Below are 22077 nucleotides of genomic sequence, written 5' to 3' on the forward strand. Positions count from 1 at the left end.
GGGTTATTAAGACGAGATCTAAGTTAATAATTTTGAGTTACCTTTTGGTTTTTTAAAAAATAAATTTTCAGAGTCAGTGTGTTTTTGTTTTTTTTTGTTTTTCTTAAGTGTATGATGCAAAGAGCTTGTTGGTCACTCCAAAAGATTTTATACTTGTTGCTCTTTGCTTAAAGAAAACAACAACAACACAAAAACAACAAAACAAAGAAAAACGGATGATACTGTAATTAATTTTCCTTTCTTTCGCTACTTTGTGATTTCAGAACTGTTAGAAAGCAAAAAATTTCAATTGTCTGCCTTTCCCCCTAATTTTATTTTATCTTTTTTTTTTTTTTACATTAGTGAGGCAATAAAACAGAGTCCAAACACGTTTGGGAAGAACAGAAACGCAGCGTTATCAAATCAAGTGCTTTTATTTTGGAGACCAGAGCCTCGTGCATTGTTTCACGCGGTCCAAGTGACTTTGTTTTTTTCAGGTTTTTTTGGCAGGATGCACCTAAAACCACCCAGTAAACTCAGTAGGTTCTCTGCGCTCATTATCTCACTATAATATAAATGAGACGGATGCCGAGAGCCGCTTTTACATCCGCTGCAGCTTTACGCTGGGCTGTATCTACACATCTGGTCAGCATTGATGGAAAATCTGACTTTCAGTTTGCCACCACTGGGAGGACTGTAACTACAGTTCAACATGGCGGGTGGGAGCCCTGAAAAAACATCACAGAATCCATCACATAACAGTAGCAGGCAGGGAGACGGGGCTAACAGCATGTTTACATTACTTACAGTAAAAGATGCAGGAGTTTGTCATTTCCTCTCCCGATTGCGTCATGATAATGCACCCACCATTTTTTTCCTTAAAAGGGAAACCCCTAGACCTTGCTCCCTCCTTCCAGAGGGATGAAGAACTTTCAGAGCAGCACATAGGCTGGCTACTGCATCTGTTCAGATGCCCAGCAGTAACACCAAAAACAGGAGGATTATTAATGATGTAAATTAAGGTTCATCTTGTAGTTTTTATCTGCTCTTTTTGATTTAATGTGCAAAACATGTCCATAAAAGTGCTTCCTCACCACATGCATGTCCTCAAAAAAAAGAAAAAGAAAAAAAAAGAAACATTTAAAACATCTGGCTGCTGATTAAAAGCTGTAGATGCAATGCTGCACTTCAAAAATCAATTATAAATAAAGGACACGGACTGAATGCAAAGCATGGAATCATTTTAATCTTGGTTAAGTTCTCTCTTCTTTTTTTTTTTTACAGTTGTAAATACATCAGAAAAACATACAAACAATCACTGCCGTAGTCTTTCTTGAGTACGATTTTGCAGTTCGGGTAATCTCTCATAGCTTCTGCCCACGTTAAGCATCATAAATATAAAAATCTAGATATAAATACAGTCCATTGTGCTGGGTGAATCACCAAAAGCTGCCAATAGGGGGAGAAAATAAACCGGTTAATAATTCTTTTTATCACTGGTCAGCAGAAAACTGTATTCATATGAGTAAGTATGTGTTTCACTGGGAGCGGGGTAGATATGAGGTGTTTTTCAAACTCAAAGCACAGGTCAAAAATCAGAATGTAAAATCAACAGCATCTATAGGTCTGATGAGGAGCCTTGCTCAAGGACACTTTTGCGAGGCAGATGTGCTTTCAGCAATGGAAACTGCAAGATGCAACAAATCTTTGTTAAGGTTCGGTGAATAAATTGCAACACAAATGACAAAACTATAAAACACTCCCATAAAAGAGAGACAAACTATTAAAATAATGGTCCAATATTAAAGTCGCAACTAATATCACAAACTATTACAGGGCACGATGAATCAGAACTCAAGACATGGAAACTGTTAGTGCACCTGAGTTGAGTATGTGATGATTTAACAATAAAACTGTAAAACCAGCCTGGGGAAAAATGTTAAAAGTGTTCTATTATTGTCTGTTTTATAGACATATATGTATGGAAGTTTGGATTAAACACAAAAGAGTGTATGTGCAAATAAGCCCAGGCTTTATACTGCTTTAAACACTCATTTTCTTACACTCTTGGCTCTGTGTGATGTCAGTGAGGGGTGAAATCACTGATATGATCACAGGAGGCCCAACCTTTTGCTAGTGAGGGGCAGCCAATCAGAAAAAGAGGCTGTCTTAAAGGGAGTGAGAATCAAAAGTGGATGAAGGGCTGAATCAAAGCTCAGTATAAGACACAAGCATTTTTTTAAACCATGAAGTCTGAGAAACTACTCGAAAATAAAAATATACAGGTGGGAAGGAGCATAACAGGTCATCACAGTTCCTCACCAACAATCAGTAATGTTGAAGAGAACCTCAGACTTATAAACACGCATCCCAGTGCAACTGAAATGAGATTATGGCAGTTTAGCCCATGAACTACTGTAACTTACACACGCGTTTCCCACAGCATACTGCGTTACAGATCGCCTAATGCTTTCTTTACCTTCCGGGAAACAACCAAGTTAAAAGTAAAATCAGAGAATCAAATTTTTTGTGAATAAGGTTAATTTCTATATGGCAGAGACCAGTAGAATGGCTGACATGAAGGCAGTTCAATCACATTCAACAGCCTATAAGTTTTAGGTATACCTCTGAGAAAAGCTAAAATGTAAACCGTGTAAATCAAGCCCATCATAAAATGCAGGTAAAGTTGTCTTGAGAAGTAATTAAAGATCTATAAATCATATCAAGCAATACACCAGCACACATTTCTTCCCCTTGATTAGGCTTCCTCTCACAATTAGTTTGCACCCTTTTGGATTCAAAAACACTGCAATCATCACATAACATACACTTAATTTATTATACCCATTCATTTTAGTAATGATGCTTTGTAATGCCTCACTGTGTAACCATTACGTCCAGTAAATGTTTGGAATACATGTTTATAGCACGCTGAAGGAAGACAGATATTCATCACAGTTATCAGTAAGAGACCCATGTAGCTATTGCACTGCAAACTCAAATTGTTATACATGTTGAATATTTTGTTTTTTCCTTCATCTTAATCGTACACTCCTCTTTATCTGATACATTCCTTGGTCCCATCTACTACATCCCACCAAAGTTGTAAGTTCCCCCAGTTAACCTCCCAGTTGTCACCGTTTTAAAAGTGCAGCTTCAATGATGAGGACAGGTTTTTACATTAAAAATAAAGGCTCAGTAATAACGCCGACTTTGTGCTCCCAGTGTTTTCTTGGCTTTGATTTGTGGTCGGTTTTATCTGATCCCAGACCAGCTGTGGAGGTAGGAGGTCCAGCCTGAGCTCCGAGACCCAGACGCCTCCTCCTCACCTGCAGAGAGGAGACACAAGAACAGGTGGTTAGACATTAATGAGGTATTCTGGATGCTATAACCTGCAGCACTTCAGAAAAGAGGAGATTAATTTAAAAAAAAGGGTTTTGTCTGAAGAAACAAAAAAAAAAAAATCAAAGACAGGTTGTCGTTATGTGTTTTCTATTATGACTCAGCATGAAAATCACTGTGACGCTGCTCTGTAGAAAACACAGCAGAGACAAATTCTTCCAGTGGGGCCGTGCGCTCCTGTAAGTGAATTGGAAATGGTTTCTTTTTCAGGGTGGAATACAGCACACACCTTTAATGACTTGGCAGTTTCACTTTACCATCATAAAATGAGAATAAATTATTTTCAGAAATCACCAAGGCTCAAGACTGCCACGAGCTGGAAACTTGTGGAGAAATGTTTGTTGATATGTTTGGAAGTGTAAATGTGAGACTTTCAAACCTAAGACTACTGTGACAGCTGTCAAGCATGGTGGTGGTAGCATATATTAATATTAGTTGGAGTGTATGCATATATTTGAGTTTCCAAGTATAATTCTGGCCCTATGTGGATTAGAGAAAATCCAAGATAAGCTCAAACTTGTGAACCCAATTCTTGCTTTTAAATTAATTAAGAGAAATATACAGTACAATCATCCCTCACATTAACAAAAGAAAAATAAGAGCTCACATAAATCATTAAATGTCCAAAGTTCCCATAGAATTCTTTTCCATGAGGCGTGGATGCAAATTTCTGACCAAAAGATTTCTACACTTTAAATCATACATAATAACCTTTTGAACAGGTCATGCGGTGAATAAGATTTTTCTTTTTATAAATGCATGCAAACAAGGTTTACCCATTGCATACCTTGTGCAATGGCAGACAATTTGCTTTTCTCCTCTGGGCTGAGCTGCAGCATGGTGTGGATGACGGGCAACAGAGCCTGCCTCTCGCTGCCGGATCGCAGGAAGATGAACTGCAGGAGGACGTTCTTCAGGTACTCCAGGTTGGCCACACTCTTCTCCCTCTCCTGGTTTCGCTCAAGACGGCGAACTTCACTCTTCAACAGCTAGGAGGTAGAACATACAAGCGCTTTAAAATTTACAATATCCAAGCGTCCCTTCGGCTAATGCTAAACGGCAGGAAAATAAGCTAATGCACAATAGATTGTCGAGTCCATTTCAGGTTTAAAAAATAGGAATATAGGAGGTCAGCTCAGAGGTTTTAGTGATTACTAGTATATCGAAGAGATAACATTAAATTTGGTCCACGCTACTTTCCGTAAGCGAGCAACTTACGTCACATACAACAAGCATGGCGGCGTCCTCTTGTCTACTGAATATGAAGCGTTGAACGCGAGTACAACAGCGACTTTTAAACCCGGACTGCAGCAGTTCTTGTGCGAAATAGCTTAAAAAACTACAGCGACAGACAAAGATGGGCTTCGAGCAGCTGCTGTGGTGTTACTCCAGGCGGTTTCGGTTCCGTAGCGTTCAGCTAAACCAGGTTGGAAACACGTCGTTGTCGGCGCACACTACGCCTCTCGGCAGCACGTCCTCCCGGTTTGGTGCTTCTCCCGGACTGTTGGGCGGCATATTTGCCCACACAGGCCCCCAGCTGGCCGTACGCCGGAGGATGTGCACCTCCACCCAGCCGCCCAGAGATGTCACCTTGTTCGAGCACGACAGGACCCGCTTCTTCCGGCTTCTCTCGATCTTCTGCGGCGGACAGTTCGTCTTCTGGACGTACTTGGCTCAATTCGCCTACACGGGGCTCAGAGACACGGGCGGCACTAAAGAGAAGGGGAGAACCAAGACGCCTAGCACTGCCACCACGGGTCTGGCGGGAATATGGAGCTTTGAGATGAACCTGGGTTCAAACACCTGGAGGTATGGTTTCACGCTGGGATGCCTGACAATAGGAGCAGGCATAGTGGTACTCGGGGCTCTGTTCTGTCGGCGCTCTGTCAGCAAAGTGGTTTTACACCAGGGTGGGAGGATGGTGACAGTCTGCACACAGTCACCTCTGGGACCAAGCCAAGGCAGGAGAATAACAGTCCCTCTGTCTCATGTAGCCTGCCACGCCCACAGGCAGGAGACCACTTCCTTTATTCCTCTAAGGGTCAAAGGGCACAAGTTCTATTTTCTTCTGGACAAAGAGGGGACTGTGAACAACGCCAAGCTGTTTGATATTACCGTTGGTGCATACAGGCCACTTTAAACACAGCTGCCACACCTGAAACAGCAGTCTACAGGTGTGTGCTCACGTGGCTGCCACACTAATATATCAGTGTGTTTTTCATCTGATCTGTACAATCCGAATTAATTAAATGATTGACAACAAATACTTGGCTCATTTAGTTCATTACATTGAAAACCTCATGCTTTTGACTCAGTATTATTATATAAATTTCCAAGAATTTAATATTTGAAGTAATGAACTGGAATTTTTATGTATATTGCACATTTCTTTACGTGTAAATGCAGTGTGCTTTACCTAAAAAGAAATTTTATAGGCCGATTAAAATCAGCCCCTGGAGAAAAGCCACAAAAGCCCTGGAAAAAACAGATCTCTGCAGGCCTGAATCCAGGACCTTCATGCTTTGAGGTGATATATAGCCAGTACACGACCGCGCTACCCGAAAAAAAGACGGGCAACAGACAACACAAATATAAGCATGAGTAAAAATACAGATATTTATCAGTAGAGAAGAACAAACTGTTAGAAACAGTTACCTTTAACGACTTTCTTAACAATGCACAGATCAGTAGCACATACAAGCATGACTAATTCTAACAGTTTTTCCACCAATAACCTCCTAAATAAAAGCTTATAGTAAGTAAGAGAGTTGAGCCTGAATTACAGCAATTCTGTATGTGCCTTATAAAGTGCTAGAAACCAGAGAACAGACCTTTTCCTTTAATAACACTTAATAAATATGGCATATTCTAATGTAATAAAACCTATAATGTAAATATACTAATACAATACAAAATAACTTTAAAGATGATCTTTATAACTCAGAATGTATGTAAAATAAATACTTAAAGTTAATCTACTTTTGACTGCTTTCTTATCCTCAGCGGGTCGATACAGTGGATATCTGCACGTTTGATTTGGCAGATTCTTTTTTTAATTAAATGCTGAATGCCCTGCCCAACCTGAAAGGGGAGGTAAATAAGAAAGTAATCAGATGGTTTAAAATTATGCCATTCCTTCAGCTAACAGTAGTAGTAGTACAGCAAATGTAGGTAATGCGTTTGCTCTCGGTCTTGAAGAAACATCTTTCAGTGATTTTAATTGTATGTTTTTAAATCTTGCAAGTTGTTCGTTAATAAAGGGGATCATTCTCTTTGAGTTTTGTAACCAATGCTTAGGAGTAGGTCCTATTTATTATAGTGGATGTGTCATATAGTAGATTTGCTAAGTGCGCAGGGGAGGCAACTTTAAAATAGACAACTTGTCTGGGTTATTAGGTCTCTAATTTAGTTTTGAGCAACAAAAAAAAATGTTGTTTCTGTGTTTGTATAATTGAGGAAGTATACATACAGTGATCTGCTCCATGAGAATAGCGTTGGTAGCCTCAGTTTCATGCAGCAGGCTGTTCATGTGCTCCATGCTGCGGGTGGTTGTGTTCAGCTTTTCACTTAACTCTTCTTTGGTTGGCTCCACTGTCCACACAAATGGCTCTAGAGATATAACAAATGCCACATACAGGAGGTGATATAATACATTAAACTCTGTCACTACACAAAGTCTGCATCTATTCTTTTCCCCCAAACATAGTCATTCATTGTTCATTGTAACGCTCATCATTATATCTTGTTGAATAGGTCACATATGCAGTCCTTTTGGAAACTGAATGCGCTTTTTTTTTTTTTTTTTTTTGTGGACCTCTGCTTTCAAACACACCTTGTTTGGGTTCTGGAGATGTGAGAAGCTGCTCCAGAGAGGGTAGGGATGTAGGAGCAGGGGAGAAGCTCTCAGTCTCAGTGGTCTCCATGCCCTCACCTTCCTCCCTGGCCATAGACTGCAGGTCGCTGAGGGTCACTGGTCCCACACCCGCCTGGTTCTGGTCAGTGTTTCTGCGCTGTAGATCTGATGCCAGCGGTTTACGGCTGGACTGGACAGCAACTGAATCTGAGTGGGTGTAAAAGGTTGGAAGAAGAAGATTTGTGTGGGTCTTCTGGGCACATCAATACATTCATATTGAACAAGAGAGAAGGAGGAGGTTGGATTCAAGATGTGTCAAACAAGAATTAAAAAGAAAAAGAAAAAAAGACTTTCTGCTCATGGCCTTAAAATGTTTAAGTAAAATCCCTGGTGGAAAATAGTAAATAAATAAAGAAATTTAAAAGGGTTTCAACTGAAAGCAGCCTTCAGATCTTTTTTTAAGCATCTCTGGATTCTTATGTACAAACAAGTCCGATCACAGCAGCTGTGAGTTAGTGTCCTACTGCACTGTAACATGAGGGGGCACCAGACTACTCCAGGTCTTAACCAGTTCAGCTGGCATAAATGGTGACGTGGGAAGAGAAGGGTAGAGGGAAAAATGAGAAAACTTCAGAAGAATAGATTGTGATTAATGAACCTGAACTGATCCAAGAGGCCAGACTCGCTACCAATCCCCCTCACCTCGCCACCTCCCGTCAGGCTCTTTACTTCCCTTGTCATGTAGCCGACTGAGAGGAGCAAGAAGTCTACCTGCATACTGAGCACGTTTCATAATAGTTCAAGTCCAGTAAACTCAAGAGCCCAACATATTTACCCAGTTCTAATCAACCAAATCATGACAACTGCCACTCAAAAGAGTGAAGCATACAGGAGTCCTGATTTAATAGTACATCAGGCTCTAATAGAAAGGTTTAAAGAAATCAATAAGGAAATAAAAGCATCTAATTTACAGGAAAGTAAACACCCTGGGGATCATATGTATATCTGAAAAATACTGAGCAGTGTTTCTGCAAAGCCATCACAACAGCCTGCAACAGAGGGAACAGCTGGAAAGGCTTAAACACTGACTGATTTCTAATTTATAAAAGACTTTTTTATGTGTGTGTCTATGTGCTGCTTGAAGGTTTGGATAAAACATTAGACAAAATATGACAAAAGGCATATATAAATGTTACATCTGATTTATTAAAGAAAAAAAATACGAGGCCAGTAGTTTTATCTCCCGTCTGTCTGATAGGGCAGTAACGCATTTAATCTGGCGTGAAATTGAAGCATAGTGGTAAAAAGTGGCTCAAATATGACTTTAAATTAAGGTTAATATTGGCTCCAGTATCGAGTTAATCCTTGCATCCATGTGTGAGCCACTAATGATGAGTCTCTCCAGATGCCACAGTGAGCTGTTTGCCACACTGAGAGGCGGGGATAGAGCTGAGGAACCTTGCCAACACCTGGCGTCCTCAAGTGACAGAGAAGACACACACACACACACACACACACACGCCTTTCCTAGTCACTACTGTGTGTGTTTCTGCTGTTTGACTCCAGCGGGCAGCTGTGTGGGAGGTGATGAATGAGCTCTCAATGCTGCTCTTCTGATAAACACACTGATGCCCTCTTCATGGTTTTCTTTCTGACTCACATCACTCCACTCATGTAGGAGAAGTGCAAGCACCATGGAAAACTAAAGCACTTGATGATTTCATTGATCTCTATATACCATACCTTTCATGTACTCCTTGAGTCTATTGCTGTCTGCTCTTTAGTAAAAGATAAAAATGTTACCTCACCTATTTGCTCTGTTACCTCTTGTAGGGAATCAGGTATTGGCTCAAGTTTACAACCCCACCCCCATGCTTACTGTTCTGGCTCTGCAGGGTAAAGAGCTGCTCCTCGACACGAGTCAGCTGGCCCTGCAGGGTCTCTACAGTGGCCCGGTGGTCATCCTGCAGCTTCCTCAGCTGCTCCCTGTAGGTCTGCCGCTGGGCCTCAACCTGGGAAGACAGGTCAGCCTGGGCCTGGGACAGGTCTGACCGCAGGGTCACGTTCTCTGACTGCAATGACAAAAGCCTGTAGGTGGACAGAGCAGGAAGAGAGTTTAGAAAGTGCTCCTTTAGGAGCGAATCAATATGAAATGCTACAGGTAAGTAAAAAAAATAAATAAATAAAAATGGCGCAATCAGGTGTTCTCAGCATGTGCGATTATGTCTCCTGATTGCAAAATCAAATGCAAGGATGAACAGCTGAAAAGGCTAAAACGTGCTGCGTATCAACAACGTGACAGTACAATGAATTCCTGCCAAGACAAGATTAAAGAACAACATAAAAAATAAAAGTGTGTTCACCTCTCACGGAGCTCAGCTTCCTTGCTTACAGTTTCCTGAAGGATTTTATTGTGTCTCTCCAGAAGAGTGTCATGCTCAGTTTGGAGCTGCTGCAGCTCTGCTGCGCTGCTCTGGAGACTCTGCTGGCTCTCCACCAGTCGCGTCCTCAGCTGTTCCACCTGAGAGACCAACTGCTCCCTGAAAAACACACCACACGTTACTCTTACAGTGATATTTTCTTTTAGAAGCATGAAAATGAATGTAAATTATTTCTCATGTGGGATTTCTTGTAGGTTATACCGTGTCTTCAATAATTCAGCTTAGGTCATTGTAAATACACGGTGTTTGTGTTCAAAATCAATTATGTGCTGTGCATTTTGACATTTTGCATGTTATTTAAGTTTTCTTGATCACATCTGAACAACACTCTTTCCTAACCCTAACTCTGGGTGTACTTTGAGTTTTTCATGTGTTTAAAAGTCTCACATGGAGAGAGAAGCTTTAGAACAGCATCCTTAATCAATGCAGTAAGATTTGAATTCCTCTAATGTAAAGCCAACTGAATGTGTTACCATTAATTTCACATGCAATGATCTGCATCACACATTTAACAGCTGTCTGTTATTACAGTCTTTGTAGACTTCTATCATTCTTGCATGCCTTTACCTCTCTAGTTTGCCAGAGTCTACTTCATTCTGGGTCGTCTTGCTCTTCTGCTGCTTGAGAACATTGTGGACTCGCACCTTGTAACTCTCAAACTCCTTGGTTGTTGCCTCAAGCTCAACCTGGAATCAATACAAAAGGTTAACAAGACGTATACGATTGACTTTCTAATATATTGTTGGTGAACAAATTTATTTTAGTGAGTCTTGTTAGAAAATCTAATAAAGAAAACTTTTGTTGTGTCTCACACATTTACAAAAATTGAGATTTCAATACCACAGCTTACATAAAACCAGTTTTTCACTGGATGAACAATGATGAAGACTGTCTTTTACAGAAAGAAAGCAATAACTTAACTTAAATTGCTCTAGGCAAACAACCCATTCACAAACCTCTCTTACTGTCTAAAAATGTAAAGGGGAAAAAGTAAAGACTGAGCCAGAGGTGGCAGCAGCTGACTAAAGCATTTATTTTACTGTCAGTCTTGGATGTCACCAAGCATTGGAGATTACAGGTAAATCAAGGTCAGATAGATAGTTGGTTGGTTGGGTATTTACCAGAAAGGACTAGTTTGCAGATTTTTGTTTCCTGTTGCAGGAATCTATGGTTATAAAGACTTACAGTTTCTAGATCTAATTACAGAAGTTTCTGTAAAGCTGTTTAACTGATCTGAGCCAAAGAATCTTCCTCCATTGACTTCAGATTAGTAGTATCACCTCAGTTAAATTCAATTTATTCAAATCAAATACATTTATTTGATTTATATAGCGCCAAATCACAACAACAGTTTCTACACGATACATATAAGATATAAGGTAAGGTAAGACCTTAAAATATTCTTAAAATAATCAATAAAATTAAAAACGTCATGCATAAATACATTACCCAGTTCTCGTTTGTGTTATACATATAGTGGAATTTGTTTTTTTCAGTGTTGGTGACCCAAAAATGAATAATTAAAAGTTTTTACCTTGAGCACTTTTCAAAAATTCTACATACTACAAAGATTTGTGGATTAATCAAAAAAAAAAAATTCAGATATTAATAATAGAAGTAGTCATTAGTTGCAGACTCATATAACACTACTGAGCCTGAGCTGTAGAAGCCTTCGATTAATTTAATCAAAGCTGGACGGGTCTGACGTAGCTACAGCACCTGAAAATTTACAGTTAAGGTGTCCTTGAACGACTTCGGTGTCGTTATGGTTGAGTTATTATAGCGTAAACTGTCAATTCAACTGTTATAAGTGAAAAGTCAACACACGCACCTTGGCAGTGTCTCTTTCCTGCTGCAGACTCTGTATGCGTTGCTGCAGAGAGCTGCTGGTTCTCTGTTGCTGCTCCAACGCAGACTTCAGCTGCTCCTGCAGGCGATGGCGCTCGGCTGTCAGGTCACACACCTCAATCTAAATTCACAAAAACAGGCTTTATTAAGTGCCACAGGTATGAAACAAATGGATTTCTACAGTTTATTGAAAGGGATAGTGCTAGGTGTGTTACCTTAGAGCTTTCTAGCTGCTGCTGGTTAGCCTCCAGCTCTCCTTTCAGAGAGGCCTGCAGCACCATGAGTGAGCTTTCCTGCAAACATGCACACGGAATATTTAAATACATACAACCAAATAGGAAAGCACACAAATGACTAAGAATTCCCAATAACTTCAAGGCCCCCCTCCAGTCATGTCCACACATGGCTGCATAACACTATTTACATTCATCAAGAAGCAACATTACACACATTCATAAGAAATCCTTGGAGACACACCTCAAATACACACAGACACACACAGACCTGTTTCTTGGCATCAGCCAGGTCCTTCTTGGTCTTCACCAGCAGCTGTTTTATCTTAGCGTTTTTCTCCTCCCCCTGGTCCAGCTGGGACTTCAAAGACTCTGATGACACAATTGCACATTTGAATGGGCATGTGCACACACACAAACAGCATAATTTCTGAACTGCAGTCTTCTTATTTTTCTAGTATTTTGCTGTCATTATGGAGCTTGACAGCATGAAGCAACTAAAGGAGGAATGAAAAAAACAAGCTCTAACATTTCCTAAATAATGATCCTACTGATCCCATGTACTGGCACACAGATACACAGGGCTATGCAAAAGTAATATATGTTTCAGGTCAGTGAAAGCAGGTGTGTGCTGCTAATATAGAACATAAATAAAACTGAAGTTTTGCTTTCACCAAGCAAAATTTCAATTAAAGATTATTATACAGTGCAACATTAAATACATTTGGATTGTATTATTCTGTGTGCCAGTCACTGAGTGTAAACCTGAACTTGTTATCATACCAATTTCCTGTTTGAGCACTTCTTCCTTCAGGTTGAGGCTGTTTATCTGACCCTTTAGCTCCTCAACACACTCATCTTTTTCTGATAGTTTGGTGTTGAGTTCTTTAACCAGACGTTCATAGTCGGCCATCTCCATGTCCAACAGAGAGCTCTGCTGTGCTTCCTGCAAGGAGAATCAACGTATTACAGCTTTAAACGGAGCACAGCTAAGACTCATCTTCAAGTCCATTTATCTGAAACTCTGGATTTCCTCCTCTCTACATTTAATTGAATTATGCTGACTATATTGTGCAGTTAGTATTTTGGAAACTTGGACAGCTGAAGAAAGTGGATGAAATAATCTACACACACATTGTTTTCTTAAAGAAAAGTAAGGATCTGACTTTTTAAAGTCCTAAAATCTAGTTAAATTAAATAATTACAATCACAACCACACAATACCATCCCTCATCTTCCTTAAATTACCATTGAACTAACATCTACATATTTCTGCTGCACTTAAAACATGCTTGTTTACTGATCTAAAACTGCCAAAATGAGATTAAAAAAAAAAACCTTTATAAGCATTTAATTGTCTTTCTACTATCAGTATCAACCTGAAAAATCCAATCTTTGTGTTCACATGACGTAGGCACCTCCTGGCAGCTTTCATGTACACGTCTATACTATGTAGGTCTCCACTAATGGAAAAGTAACAGCGGTCCCTGTACTGTGGGCTAGAATTACCCTCCTTCTCTTCATCAGGTGCTGCTGTAGCTGCAGGCCGGCCATCACCAGCTCAGTCGCTTGACTGGATCGGCCCTCTGAGACGCGCTAGTGTCTGAGAAGCACTTGTGTGTTATTTGTGTGTGTGTGTACCTTGCGTAGCTGCTCCAGCTCCTGGGCAGTCTGCTGAGACTGCTGCTGCTGCTTGCGGAGCTGGGCTGTCAGCTCTTCTGCCTCCTTCATGGCAGATGACAAATCCTAGAGAGGCAAGCAAGTGCACATGGCGGGGGGGGGGTATATATATATTTAAATGTAATACAGATTACATATTATAAAAATAAATTCACCGTGCATGGCTGTTTTTATGATTATTTGAAAAAAAATAAAACAGAGTAGTTGCTTGCACAAAAGAGGGAGATGACATCCATCTCTCTTCATTTCTACCTTTATCTTTTGCTCTTTTATTGATCTCTCGGCCAGCAGGTCTCTTTCCAAATTTGCTGACTGCCTTTGCATCTCCTGATTCTTGGTCTCTAACTGTTTCAATGTGCTCCTCATGGTTTCCATACCAGCCAGAAGGTCCTCCTTCTCACTGCTCAGTGTCTCACTCTGAAAACAAAAAAAAGACTTGTTTATTGCCGCTGTCAGGTGAGTGTGCAGTGATACTCTTGAGGAAATCTGGTGTATTCTCATTTGATTTATTGCTCATAATCTGTCAGCTTTAGTGACTCTACAGTGTGAACTTCATTCTGGTTTCAGTTTACTGTGTCAGTTAACAACCACAGGAAACAAAAAGGATGATTTACAAAGAGGAAAGCTGTCTTACATATTTTGTAGTCAACATTCTCATTTATAAATACACCAGTTGGCACGTGACACCTAAAAAAAAATAAAAATAAAAATCATTCATGCAAATCTGACAGTAGCAGGCTCTATGGGCTTCCTGTGCAGCAGCTCTCTCCCATCATCTGTCAGCCAAACAGTGAAACTATGATTGGTAAACAGAGATGCCCAGACGTACTCTGAGATCACCGACTAGCTCCAGTCTTCGCGCTTCCCCTGAGATCCATGAGCGCACACAAGACTAAGCCTGTGCTTCAGAAAATGGTGTTTCAGTACTGCACGCAGCAGATGGAAGCTACAGCCCGCTCCATTTACCTGCCTCTTTTTCTCTCATTGGAGAGAAACAGTTATGAGCTTGGGGAAAAGAGTACATATAAAAACAATTTCTCCCTAGCTCACCCAGTCACATCTGATGGGCTATTTGTGGGCGCCGGGCTGTCAGATATAGCTGGGTAAAGTGTTGTCGGCTAAAACGACTCCCTCTAAATCATACAGAAACTGAATTATGGGGTAAGTATTGAAGAAATGTATTACTGGACAAAATCCCCTGCTTTGATTTAGTGGAGGCCGAGCGTTTGTGTGTGTGTGTGTGTTGTCGTGCATGAGACTGAATGTGTGTCTGTGTTACCTGCGTGACAGCACTGCTGAGTCGTTTGGTCAGCTCAGCAATCTGTCTCTCTGCCGCCTCCACCTTCTCCCTCTCCTTATCCAGTTGCTCTGTCTGCTTGTCGTAATCTATCTGCAGGTTCTAAACACAAAACACACACACGCACGCACACAAACAAGTCTTCAATATTCATTACTGGAAACCTGATGAACAGCTCAGTGAAGGTAAACACTATGCATCTCAGTTATCAGCTGCATTTACATTTGAACGTGGGACAAAACTCTCATTAGACACAACACAGTGGTTTTTATTCTTTAATGGAGACACAGTCATAAAGCAAAGTGCAATCTGGGGGCTGTTTATGAAGACCACTGGGAGCAATGTCTCACACAAAGTCTTTTTTTAAAGTGAGCGTGCCTCTACTTGCCAATTAGAAAGATTTTTGTATTAGTAATGCATGAAACTAATTAAATGCACAATGGAATCTGTCAAGTTTATTTTGCTTTAATTCATGCTATGCTTTTATTTTGATGAAAAGCTAATGACATAAAAAGGTCCATGCGAAGCAGTAACATCTGATACACCCGGATACAAACCTAATAGTTCTGCCAATTTCAAACAGCCATTGAGAAAAAGAGCCACAGTGTAAACATACTTCACTGCGGCGTCTCTGTTCTGACACGTCTGACATCATAATCCCGAGAGGAAAACAAACGTTTTTCCACTTGGAAATTTCAGTTTCATGAAAGTCCCACTACAGGATCCTAGTGTCTTCAAGTAATATAGACAGTATCTAACATGCAAACAACAGATGCCTTACTTACACCCTTTATCTTAACTGTTTGGAAGTCAGGCCTATTACAAACAGTGCAGGATTCTTCTTGCAGGTACTGTAGCAAGAACATGTTTGTGAAGCCTTCCCAATTACAAGTATTTCTCCAGTGCTGGCTTATAAAATGTGCCTAAAAATTACTCTTATAGACAAACAGCCTGCAACGCAAATCATTACAGTGTAAAACTGTATATGTGTTATTACTTTATTTAAATGCTGTTTTTCAATCATTTTGATCAGTAACAAATTAAAAATTAAAGACTAGGGGGAGCCAGGGATTGAACCACCAACCTTCCAATCAATAGATGACCCTATTTTATAAGCAGGAAAGTCAGAAATCCCAGTAACTCCAAAGTGCACCTATATTTCATTAGAAACTTCTCCAGAAAATAAGCCAAAGATTTTCTTTCTCTAGCGAATTATGCTTGTTAACTGATTGAATCAATGGTGCTGTATTAATGGAGTCAACCTTGAAAGATTATCCCTCAGCTTCACTGTCAGGTAAATTACTCAGAAACAAGCAGAATCACTACGCATGTTAAAATATATATTCTCACTACGTAACACGCTAAAATCTAGAGCTTGTTGGTGAGCTGATAAATTAAACTTTGAACCAAAATATGTTGAGGGTACTGCATCCAATGAGAAAGAAAAAAAAGTGGCTTCCTGGAGTTATAACGCTCTACTTATATAAGAAAATACAAATTTCTGCTTTGCATTTACTTGTGAAAGTATGGGCTGTTTTAAAAAGTTTGCTGAATTCGAGTGTGATGCTGTAACAGGATGCTGTCTTAGATATTCTATGATCCACTTTGAAATACTGCCACTGAGAACGTTACTGTTTAGGAAGTGTCAGACCAAATATAGTTACAGAGCAGGTTTGTCGAATGCAGAGATACTGAGTTACTTCAGTAGCTGCAGAGCTCCAAACCTCCTCTGGGATTAAAATCAGCACAAAAACTGTGGGCCAGGAGCTTCGTGCCATGGTTTTCATGGCATTAAACTCCCGTAGGCATTAATATGTAGTTGTCCCAGTATTTTACGTTTGTATAGTAAGAAGACAAAACTGTGATAGTTTATGTACTTTGTGCACTACTTCATGCAAACTATTTTCCTTTGTATGCTACAAGTCTTCTCCAACCCAAGATTCCTACCTTGTAGCCTTCAGCACCATGGATGATATCTTTCATAGAGCTGTTCACTTTCTCCCTCTCTGCTTTCAGTGATTCTATTTCCTCCTTCAGGGTTATAACCTGAAAAACAAACAAACAAAAAACCCCACCGAGCATTCATTTACTGGCAAAAAATATACTGATTATTCATGTTTACATGGATCTGTAAAACAAGAGAAGGTTGTGGAGTTCTCCTAAGGATCAGTATGGTGTGCAAGTTTTCTACCACAATGTTTGCTATTTAGAGAAATCTAAAGCTTTTCATTATAGCCTTATTGTCTGTGTTGGTAAATGATAACATTCTTCATTCTTCACAGTACCTCTTTCTTACTGGCATCCAGCTCCTTCTTTGCTTTGACAGCGACTGCCTTGATTTTATTCATTTTCTCATCCTTTTCTTTTTTTTCTTTCTCCAAAAGAGCTGCAGGAAGTTAAAACAAAGAAGAATATGATTCATCAAAAGTCCGGGAAAGTATCTTTGGTTCTTTTCTGCATGATAACTTGTAGATTAGATTGCTTTTATAAATAGCATGAAGAGAAATCATCTTCACACCTATTTTCTCTGCAGTCTCATTCGATTTATTCTCCTCAGAGGACGCAGACTGTTCTGGAGACTCCTGAGAGGGTGACTGAGGAAAAAGAGAGAATGTTAGAAAGAGCACAAAAACAAATTGTCATAGTAACAGTTCTTTTTCCCCTCACAGATGCATTAGTGCTAGTGTGGAGAAGCACTTACTCTCCCCATTTGCAGAAAATAAACACACATCATGTGCTCCACTCACCTGGATAGAAGCCATTTCGGTCCTCAGCTGCGATATGAGTGAATCCTTTTCTGTCAGCTGCTCTTTGAGCTCTCTGCTCTTTTTCTCCATGATCTCCACCTTTCTCACTATTTCCTCCCTCTCTTCCTCCTCCTTGGTCATGAGAGAAATTTGAGCTTGCAGTTTCTCATTCTCCTCGATGATCTTCTCATTGACTGATTTCATATCCTGCAGGTCTTTCTGGAGACCCTCAGTATCTTTCACCACCTCCTCTATGTTGGTTCTCAACATGTTTCTTTCTTGTTCCAGGTCTTTGATGTGGGCCTTGAGCTCTGTTTGCACCTCCTCAAATGTTCTCTCCCCTTGAGCTTCTTCAAGGCTGCTTCTCAACAGGGCCCTCTCCTTCTCCAGCTCATCAACCCGTGCTTGGAGGTCTTTGACTTCTCTCATGGACTCTTGGAGTTCTTCACCCAGATTTTCCTCCATTACTCCAAGAAAACCAGAGATTCGTTCTGCCTCTGTTTTCATTGAATTCAGCCTTGCTTCTTGTTCTTGCTTTTCAGATGTCTCCTGGTTCAGCTGAGCTTCCAGGGCTGCTAGCTTAGAGTCTAAGAGCTCCCTCTCTTCCTGAGCTTTGGAAAGCCTTGAGAGAGCCTCTTCCATTTTCTGCTGGAGATCAGACTTTTCAGTGTAAAGCTCTTTTATAGTCAGCTCTAAAGTGGAAACTGTCTGTTCAGATCTCACAAACTCCTCTTTTAGGCTTCCCTCTAACTTTTCTCTCTCCTCGTTTAAACATTTCACTTTATCCTCAGTTTCTGTTTTCAGGCTTTTCAGCTCCGTCTCTTTTTCCTCTCTTAGCAAAAGCACCTCCTTTTCTTTCTCCTCCTGTAGCCTCTCAATTTCTTTTGTTCTCTCATTATTGAGCTTTTGCATTTCCTCTTCTTTGATCTTCAGCAGGTGTTGCATTTTGTCTCGCTCTTCAGTCAGTGTTTCGACCCTTTTGTTCAGATCTTGAGTCATGTTCTCCTTTATCTCTAGCTGGGATATGATCTCCTCATTCTGCCTAGTAACGTCCTCCAACGACTGTTTCACTTCGCAGGCTAAAGACATTTGCTCTTCACCTTGAGAGCTCTCAAGCTTCAGTTTCAGGTCTTGCATATCCCCCATCAGAGCATTCTTCTCATCTGTAGCTTCTCTCACCTTCTCCAGCAGTTCATCCCTCTCCTTGTTGAGCTGTTCCACCTTCTCATTAAGGTCTCGTATATTATTAGCTGCCTGTTCCTTCATGGCTTTGTACTGTACGATAAAATCATTTGTCTTCTCTCCCAATTCTGTCTCAAAACTCTGAAGTATGCCCCTCATATGGTGGCACTCGGTCTGGGCAGAGTCTCGCTCTTTGGTTAAGGCCTCACATTTTGTCCTCAGCTCCTGGTTTAGTTTCTGCTGCTCCTCCTCTGGACTCTGAGAGTTTTGCTCTTTGGCTAGACTGGTCACAGACTCTTCAGCTTCTCTGAGGACACCTTGCTGATTAGGATCTTGGGTCACTGAAGCTTCAGCAGAAGCACTGTCCTTGAGCATCTGCAGCTCATTAATTTTGAACTCCAGTTCTTCTCTTTCCATTTGAAACTCTTCTTTAACCCTCTCCAGCTCTGCCTCGAGCTCACCCTTCACATTACTAAGCAGGGTCATCTCATCCTGTAACATGGTGTTCTGGGCTTGAACATCATCCAGTGTCGCTTTTAGTCTTCCCGTCTCTGTCTCCTCTCCATCACCATGGCTCGAGTCACCCTGACTGCAGCCAGACAGCTCCAGCATTTTGGCAATCCCCGAACCACGGGCAGCTTCTTCATCTTCCTCCTGCACATCCTGCAGGTAGCTATCTGGAAATATAACAGTAATATTTTGATTTAATTGAAACTGAATTTAAAGAAAAAAAAGGAAAACACAATATTAATACTTTGATACCAGAACAGACTTAACTAAAAAGAGCTTTTTTACCTTTGAGTGCAAGCTGTTCAGTTAGCTCCTCTTGGAGCAACAAGAGACGTTCCCTCTCAATCTCGTAGTCCTCTTCTAGAGTCCTCATTTCCTCTTCGTGCTGCAGACTCTTCTGAGCCAGCTCCTCCTTCAAGTTCTCCACCTCTTGCTGGGCCAGTGTCAACTCCTTTTGGTGGTTCTCCTGGATCTCAAGAACCTCCTGAGAATTTCGCTCTTGCATTGTTTGCAGTTCAGCTCGAAGGGTCTCCAGCTGAGCTTCTAAGCAACATCGGACTTCCTCTGCACTCTCTTTTGCACTAGCAAGATCTGCTTGGCGCTCCCTCTCTCTTTCACTCTCCCGTTCTCTGTCACGCTCCTCTCGCTCTTTTAGTAATTTCTGGAAATGAGACACCTCTTCTTGGTGTTTGCTGGTGCACTCCTCAATGCTGCTCTCTAGGGCTTTGATCTTCTTTTGGTGCTCTCCTATCGCCCGGTCAAACTCACCTTGCAGCGCTGCCAGATCATCCTGCAACAAACAGCATATGTGTTTTAAGAAGATCTGGTTACAATAACAAAATACATTTATTAGACTGCATAAATGTCAAAGTGTGTTCAAATAAACCCGTTTGAGTTTCTCTGAACACAAACCTGAATATGTAATCAGGCTTACACATCATACAGCGATGTGAGTGTTATCTTTCACCTTGGCTTGCTGTTTAGTCTTCTCTAGTTCTTTACGAGACACTGCAAGACTTTGCTGAGTTTCCGCCTTTTCCAGCAGCACCACATCCATCCTCTCAGTCAGCTCCTGTTACACACAAATAAACAATTCACGTAACGCAGTATGAAAATGAAGTACTGCATGTTAACAGAAGAAGCTTTTAGCAAACATGCAAACCTGTATCAAAGAGTCATCTGAACTGCTGTTGTTGCTGCTTTTGGATTGCTGTTTCAGGGCTTCAACTTCTTTTTCCAAATCTAAGAAGACAAATAAACAAACTCATGACATAAACTTGTATAGTACTGGCACAACACAAACACAGGATGAATGTGTAATGATACCTGTACATCTGCTCTTCATCTTCTGCATGGCAGCTACCTGCTTTTTTGCATACTTGATGAGATCATCTTTAGAGAGCGTGTCCAGCTTAAAATAAGACACAAAGTTAAAAGGAAGCTAAAATATCTTTACCAAAACATCTCTAACAAAACAGAAAAAAATCCAGCTGAAGAGTGTTGATACATATAACTCTTATGTGTAAGTCGTAACAGTATGCAGGACAGTAATGACAAATTAAAGGAACAGAATAGGTTGAATTCTCTGGGAATCAAAGGGGGCTGTCATGGTTTTCCTATAATTTCTCACAAGCCTGTAGACAGCTGAAGTACAGTACCTTTGACTTGGGTGTGCTTGCTGCTGATGGAGTCGCAGACTCAGCTCCGGTACCACCAGGGTCCTTTTTTTTTAATAAAAGAAAAATATGAAAAAATGTTTTGTTTTTATGATCAACTCCAGATTTATTCCACAAAGGTCGCATAATATTTCCTTTGAATTTTACTTTAATGTCCTTTTTTATCAAAAGTCTACCTCTGGTGGCGTACGTTTACAACATTTTATGATTAACTACGGACTTATTGTCAATTCGGCAAAGAAACTAAGCAGAAACTAAGCAAAGTTAGTTAAGTATCACCAGGTAACGTCTCGATATTAAGCACATTTAAAATTCATGGTTGTTACAGTAGGACTACTGCAGGTGACTTTTACTGTTACCAACACAGTTCATCGTGATAATTAACTATGCATTACAACAACAGCTATTAAGAAACAGACGGACATACACACACACACACATATATATATATATATATATATTGCTAACCTCGAGGTACACATCATTACTATCTGTGAGACTAGCTAACGCTAACCCCTCCACAATGATCATTTACCTCCATCCCAGCTTTTCGGACTTTTTACTGCTTCTCAATCGTCTGACAAGCTCAGAGAGATTGCCGGGAACCTGACCGGACAAAGTCGAATCGATTTCCAAAGTATTTTACGATTCGTCACAGATTAAACACGGAAAACATCTCCTCTGTTATGGTTTTGAGTTAACAAGCTAAAGCACACGCTTCCGCATTCGTCAACCAGGTGACGTCGGTATAGTTGACGTCACAACTTTAAACACAGACACCGGCAATCACCAATAATTTAACATTGAAGAAAAAAAGTTAACTATCTATTTTCAACGTAAAGACAACAAACGATGTATTATTGATACATTTGTAACTGTTACATTGTTTCCAAGTTGTGATGATTAGTACTTTGAGTCTTATAAATTCATAACAAATAAAAACATGTCAGCAGCTAAACTTTATAACGAACTGCCCCCCATATGCCTTAATAATAATAATAATAATAATAATTTACATAAAATGTTTGAAGCATTTAATTCAAATTAAATTTAGTTTAAAAAAAAAAGAAAAGAAAAAAGAGCATAACAGTAGTATAAGTTATACTGATCCTGGCTGATCATTGAACATTTGCTATGTTCATATTTAATTTATTTATATCTACTTACATTATTTACCAACTGGAATTTGAGTTTCTGCATCTCACTTTCACCAGCTCAGCACATCTGTC

At 40.3% G+C, this 22077-nt stretch overlaps 2 protein-coding genes across 2 annotated transcripts; one reads left to right on the forward strand and one right to left on the reverse strand.

Moving 5' to 3' along the window:
- Nucleotides 1-1211: 1211 nt before the first annotated feature.
- gcc2 (GRIP and coiled-coil domain containing 2) lies at nucleotides 1212-21571 on the reverse strand. The gene is made up of 24 exons (XM_005747870.1): nucleotides 21384-21571; nucleotides 20831-20893; nucleotides 20499-20583; nucleotides 20335-20414; nucleotides 20140-20244; nucleotides 19458-19962; nucleotides 17481-19339; nucleotides 17252-17327; nucleotides 17019-17119; nucleotides 16681-16779; nucleotides 14716-14835; nucleotides 13689-13853; nucleotides 13398-13502; nucleotides 12540-12702; nucleotides 12028-12128; nucleotides 11739-11816; nucleotides 11507-11644; nucleotides 10243-10361; nucleotides 9598-9774; nucleotides 9114-9322; nucleotides 7214-7441; nucleotides 6851-6990; nucleotides 4169-4370; nucleotides 1212-3308 (listed from the first exon to the last, which is right to left on the reverse strand). Exons 1-24 carry the CDS (start codon nucleotides 21387-21389, stop codon nucleotides 3235-3237), a joined length of 4998 nt encoding a protein of 1665 aa, XP_005747927.1. The 5' UTR covers nucleotides 21390-21571; the 3' UTR covers nucleotides 1212-3234.
- On the forward strand, nucleotides 4600-5647 carry tmem223 (transmembrane protein 223). Its single transcript, XM_005747836.2, has one exon. It carries the CDS (start codon nucleotides 4739-4741, stop codon nucleotides 5519-5521), a length of 783 nt encoding a protein of 260 aa, XP_005747893.1. The 5' UTR covers nucleotides 4600-4738; the 3' UTR covers nucleotides 5522-5647.
- Nucleotides 21572-22077: the final 506 nt, after the last annotated feature.

The sequence above is a fragment of the Pundamilia nyererei genome, unplaced genomic scaffold, assembly GCF_000239375.1.
Source record: "Pundamilia nyererei isolate P.nyererei 1_Seehausen unplaced genomic scaffold, PunNye1.0 scaffold00206, whole genome shotgun sequence".
NCBI classification, from domain to species: domain Eukaryota; kingdom Metazoa; phylum Chordata; class Actinopteri; order Cichliformes; family Cichlidae; genus Pundamilia; species Pundamilia nyererei.